The sequence below is a fragment of the Fomitiporia mediterranea genome (assembly GCF_000271605.1).
Source record: "Fomitiporia mediterranea MF3/22 unplaced genomic scaffold FOMMEscaffold_17, whole genome shotgun sequence".
Classification (NCBI taxonomy): Eukaryota; Fungi; Basidiomycota; class Agaricomycetes; order Hymenochaetales; family Hymenochaetaceae; genus Fomitiporia; species Fomitiporia mediterranea.
In genome coordinates this window covers 356218-362211 of record NW_006760402.1, presented here as the reverse complement: position 1 = coordinate 362211, position 5994 = coordinate 356218, and the positions used below count along the sequence as shown (strand labels likewise).

Sequence of the window (5994 nt, the reverse complement as noted above, 5' to 3'; positions counted from 1 at the left end):
GTAATAGAGAAATTATAAGAACAAATGAAAAAATATACTAACAAACATAGAGGAAATCTTCTAGAATTAAAGGAAGGAGATTTAGTTTTACTAGATAGTAAAAACTTAAATCTAGTAGTACTAACTAGAAAGTTAGTAAATAGGTATATAAGACTATTTAAAATAGAAAAACAAATAAGGATAGTAAATTACAAATTAAAACTATTAGAAGGGATAAATATTTATCTAGTTTTTTACTCAGGATTGTTAATACCTTATAGAGAAAAGGAATATTTAGAAAGACAAGTACATACTAATTTAGACTTAGAGTTAATTAATAAGGAAGAGAAATACATAGTAGAAAATATACTAAATAATAGAAAGAGGAGGAACAAATATTAATATTTAATTAAATAGTTAGACTATCTAAACATAAACAATACTTAGAAACTATTTAGAAAAGGATTAACTAATTTAGTAAAGTTAATCAAGGATTTTTACATAAATTATTTAATAGTAATAAAGCTACCACATTTAGAAAACTAGTTAATAAAGAGACTAGAGTATAGTTTACTAATAAGTAAAAGAATACTAGTTAAGGAATAGAATATAGGAGACATAATCTTATAAGAAGAACAAATGTAGAAAGACTAAATGAAAAGGAAATTAGAGTCTTTAGAATACTTTAGTATTCTAGCTTTAGATTCAAGTATAAAAGAAATTAGAGAAGGGTTGGAAAAACTTTAACTAAGCAATAAACCTACTATAGAAAACTAACCTCTAATAACAAAAAGAAGACAAACAAGTAATTATAAAAGATAGTAACTTAGGAAAAGAGAAAAAGTACTTAGAATATAGAAGAATCTAAAGAAGACAATAGTACATACTATATAAAAACACTATAATTAGAAGAGGAACATACTAATTGTAAGAAAGAGTATAGGAAAATAAAGGAACACAGTACTATACTAGAAAATTCTATTATACAACAACTTAAAAGGTAACAACAAATGTAATTACAACTTACTCAAAAAGATGTAAACAATATTATGAATCCAGACAGGATACTAAGAGCTCTTATTAAAGAAATAAGATAGAAGTACATTAGGAAATATAAAGAAGTAGAAGTAGTTAATAAACTATAAGTTAGGAGAACATAGGAAATAATTATAAGTACTTACTTTTTGAAAGTAAAAAGTAAGGAAGACAAGATCTTCTTAAGGGAAACTATTAAAAAGAGAGTCACTCTTATAGGAGGAAATAATAGACTCTAAATAAAGTAAAAGGTAAATAAAATCAATGATGCAAAGCTTATGTTGGTTCAAATCAACACAAGAAACCCACTCTTCCATCTTACTATATACAATCAACATTAATATTTCCTAACTCCACACTCACCAGCTATAGTAATCCGCTTCGAGAGGCCAAACGTCAGTGTCCGATACGAGTTGGGTTGGTAATAAGTATGTGGATAGATAGTAGTGAACGAGATGCACAGGTTGATGGGTAGGGAATGGGGAACGAATATAATCTTGATTCTTGTCAGAGCATTTATTTAAATTATTAGCGGGAAGTGGAACATTTTCTTCTTTGAACGTAGGGTATATCGTACATATTCTCATTAATATTAACATGATCAAACGAACCAACAATAAGACGAAAAGGAACAGAAGAACAAAGAAAAATCAAGAGCGAGGATGGAGCCCTATAAGAACGAAAAATACATAATTTCTTGTGCAGAACGGGATGGAGCGAGCGGTCGACCGGTCAGCTGGATAACATTAATCGCGCGAACAGGATTGTTGTCTGTGTCATTGGTATATGTCGAATTACGGCAAGGTATTTGGAAGTGATGTTGCGCGTTTTTAGGTGGGTCTAGAGGATGCTGGACCAGTGTCTGGTAAGATGAGTAGCAGGGGATGCTTAGGGAATCGAATGGATAGTTGGTATCGATTTTGTTGAGCACGAGCTGGTGTGATCACATCGGCCGCATAACTTCCTCGTAGATCAACTCCTTCAAGTCTTCTTTCGAGAGTTGCACGCCATTGTCAAAGTGGAAGAACGAAGGGTCGAGTGGTGGTGCAGTGGGCTCGTCCATTGGGTCGTGGTAAGGCTATAATTAATGACGAAGCAGTTCAATATCAGATCCGATCACGGAAAAAGGGTTATTAAAAGATAGGGGAAATTACAAAGGAAACGAAGAAACGAACCTCGAGGTAAGGATGCTTAAGCGCGTCGTCAACTTGTATACGCTTTTTTGGACTGAATGTTAGGCACTTTTCCATGAGATCGACTGCCAAGGGGTTGGCATTCGGGAAGAGCGTCATTAGTGAACGCTTCTTGCGGAAGGGCAAGGCACGGATGTACTCTCGCGAACGTGGTGATGAGATGGCGTAGAAATCATCGATTGACGGGGTACCCAGGATATCAAGGATGAGTGAGAGTTGGTGATGATCTAGAGATGAATTCAGTCATGATGTCGTCGTTGTTGAATTTGAAACGCGATGAAGAACGTTGATACCCGGGTGCTGCATAATTGAAATCTTTTACTTACAGTCACGACCAGGGAAGAGAGGTTTCCCGCTGAGCATCTCCGCGAGAATGCATCCCACACTCCAGATATCGATCGCCCTCGTGTATTCCTTGAAAGTCAACATGACTTCAGGTGCACGATACCATCTTTATGATTTTTGCCCCGAAGTGGAAGACAGACGTCAGAATTGGATTTACATGCGTTCCGTTGCCAAGGCTTACCGCGTTGCGACGTATTCAGTCATAAACGTGCTGGTGTCATCGACGTTGGGCGGAGGTCGGGCCGAGCGTGCAAGACCGAAGTCGCATAACTATATTGACGTGAGCACATCCCGAGCGGATTCGGAAAAATAGCATACAAGCGGCGGACCTTCAAGTCGCAATTTGCATTTAATAATAAATTACTCGGCTTAAGATCGCGATGCAGGACGTCAGCTGAGTGGAGAGCCTTCAAGGCACGCAGCGTCTAATGGAAGAGAACGCGTTAGCGTTTGCGTAAAACCGACGGAAGCAAACTTAGATGGTTAAAAATCCAGATAGGCGGGCCGGGACAAGACAGAGTTGGTAAGGTGAAAGGTCCACAGCCAACCAGGTTCGCGTCTAGTCCAGCTCCCGCTGGACAAGCCGCATCACAGTGCGCGCGCAAAGAAGCCGTAAAAAGGGAAAAGATCGCGCGTATAGAAGTGATGAAGTCTGAGGTGATATTGCTCACCTGATAGATAAAGTATTGGCAGTGATCATCACTGAGCTCCTGCGTTCGGATAACTCGATGCATATCGGTCTCCATGAGTTCCTAGGGACGCTAGAGCGTGAAGCTATACCCTATTCGCTTCGAAGATGCGTGACTAACCTGCACGAGGTAGACTTCTCGGAACTCCGCTAGAGATGGCGGACGGAGGATGTCGAGAATAGAGATGATGTTCTCATGGTCGAAATGGCGGAGGAGTTTGATCTCGCGGAGAGTGCGCAGACAGAACATGCTATGGTCAAAGGGGGTGATGCGTTTTATTGCGACTTTTCGCTGGGTCGGAATGTGTATCGCGGAGCTAGCGGAGAAGTGCACACGACCGAACGCAATGATGAGCTGCTGATGAACGATGATGGAACATAGTATCGTACCACACTATTCCGTAGGCGCCTTCGCCTGTATAGTTCCGCCAACGTCGGAGAAATTTTATTTCAGAGTACGGCTTGACAAGCAAGCAAGAGACGCACCGATGAGCTCAAGAACCTCATAGTTCGAGCCCGCCGCGAAGTTAAGGATGCGGTGCTCGTCGGTAGCCATTGTTCGGCGGTGTTGTTTCGCGCTGGTTGTACTCGTGTGCGTAGTCGTCGCCGTCGTGGATGATGGCCGATTGGGGTGGACGGAGTGGAGGGGAGAGAGAAGGGACGAAGACAAGAGCAAGATGCGGACTAACCGCTAATCGCAAACTTATAAATACTGCTTTTCCCTTTTGCAGCATCTCTCCCGGCTCGCGGATCTGCCCCTGCCCCGCAGCCGGCCGTAGTCCCGGTTCGACTTGTATGTGCCTGTCCATTCGGAGCCCGACTTGCTCCTCTCGCCTGCGCACGTTCAACCCCCGTTTGCAGACGTCATATCGTACTCATAGAAGTGCCAAGCATATCATATACTCTAATTAGAGTTGACAAATAACCGAAGTTGCCCAGCGATATTTGTCGGCACGCATATTGATATCGTTTGCTTCCGTTCATCAGTACAAATATTCCACTCAATATTCCTAGCAATATCAACTATACGGATATATTCCATCTGACGGCCGCTCTGTATATTCCAGTTTGGCTTTGCCCGCAGTACAAAGAGCAAAACGCAACGACGGAGAATCCAAATCGTTGTGAGGCATGCACCGGATTGGTATCCTGACAACCGACGCCGCCTCAAACCTTCTCGAATTTCTTCGAGGCTGATTTTTGCATTTCGTGATCTATGAGGCAACGCATCTCATAGAAAGGCTTGACCTTGATGAAGCCAAGGTATAGATCTGAGGAACCGTAGAGCTTGCACTATGAATGCCAATGTCTCAAAGCATTGACCTTGCCTCCTGCTATACATCTGATACATTGTTGTTGACTCGTCGGCAGGGGATAACTCTGAACTAACACCGAGCACTGCCCGCAGCGTTTAGAATGCTATGCAATACTTGGCAAAGAGGCAAGCTGCAGATTACTGGCTTTACTTACATCCGATTCTATTTATTAAATAATTTTGTGGAGCGCAGCATTCATTCCCCGTGTAGCTGAAACGTGATTAGAGACGACCAAGCCAAAGGGGTTAGTTATCTCGAGTCTTCGTTGATGTTTTACGCACACATAATAGAGCAAGAACTAATAGCAAACATGTAGACTGGATAGGACTGGATAATAGATCAACTCTATGGAACATCAAGCTAATACTGAGTGCAAGATCATTGTCTTGCTAGCACGTAATGTCCACGGTCAAGGAGACTTCCATGTCATCAATGGTTCAACAACTTGATTCAAGCCAGCCTGGAACCTTTTGGTCTTGGTCTTCTGTCAATTGATAGAATACATTTTGTCTATCAGGCATCTAATACAAAGTTGTTTCCTGTCTTCTTAATGAGGCAAGTTTCAAGGACACAGGATTGCTTGAGAATCAAGATTATACAGGCCAGAGGTACTGTGGAGTACTATCAAAGTAATTACTTGTTTGTCTCAGCAGATCAGGAGCAAGTTGTGATAAGATCAATACCAGATATACTAGTACCTCTGAACAAGGTAAAATTGACTCTTTCAAGCATAAGAATATTATGGATTAGTTATTGTTCCCACTAGGATCAACAGAGTCTGAAAGAGTCACTAACTATTCTATTCTATAGTAGAGCAAAGTTGTTGACTAGCATTTGGCAAACAATGTTACACCTGTTTGTATAAATAATAAGACTTTTTGATTTTGAGCAACATGATGTAATGTAAGAAATCACATGATTTTTTAGACTTAGAGGAAATTTGTAGGCACAAGATAGTGAATAAGATGTGTTGTACTAGTGTTTATGTTAGGAATTGTAAAATACAGTAACTAAGTTTGGAAAAGCTTAACTCAAGACTTGGGACTAAGTAGTTTATATACAAAACTCTATTAGTTACAAGTCTAGAGATTAGCCAGATCAACTAGGCTACCTTTATTGTCCTACTTAGTAAGAACTCTAGCTCAGCATTATTAACCTCTAATTATTACTAATGAGTAATTAATCTATTAGTAGAGAGAGGGGACAGGAAGGAGTAGGTACTAAGTTAGTTAGGAAAAGGTAACAAAACCTAAGGACAAGGTCTTTATCTCTCTAAGGTTAAACACATACTCTAACACAGTATTACTTAATAACCTTAACTAAAGACAAGTTATTTAGAATGCTTGTATAGAGAGGGGATCTGGAAAGAGTATAGTGTTTAGAGTAAGAAGTATAAAGGAAAAGACTAGGAGAAAACCTAAAGAGATAAAAGGAAAAT

At 40.0% G+C, this 5994-nt stretch overlaps 1 protein-coding gene across 1 annotated transcript; it reads right to left on the bottom strand.

The window, feature by feature from the left end:
• Positions 1 to 1559: 1559 nt before the first annotated feature.
• FOMMEDRAFT_23812 (Pkinase-domain-containing protein) lies at positions 1560 to 3871 on the bottom strand. Its single transcript, XM_007271354.1, has 9 exons — positions 3727 to 3871; positions 3631 to 3655; positions 3362 to 3557; positions 3224 to 3304; positions 2882 to 2977; positions 2734 to 2822; positions 2534 to 2658; positions 2190 to 2434; positions 1560 to 2092 (listed from the first exon to the last, which is right to left on the bottom strand). The coding sequence occupies exons 1-9, from the start codon at positions 3794 to 3796 to the stop codon at positions 1958 to 1960; spliced, it is 1062 nt and encodes a 353-aa protein (XP_007271416.1). The 5' UTR covers positions 3797 to 3871; the 3' UTR covers positions 1560 to 1957.
• Positions 3872 to 5994: the final 2123 nt, after the last annotated feature.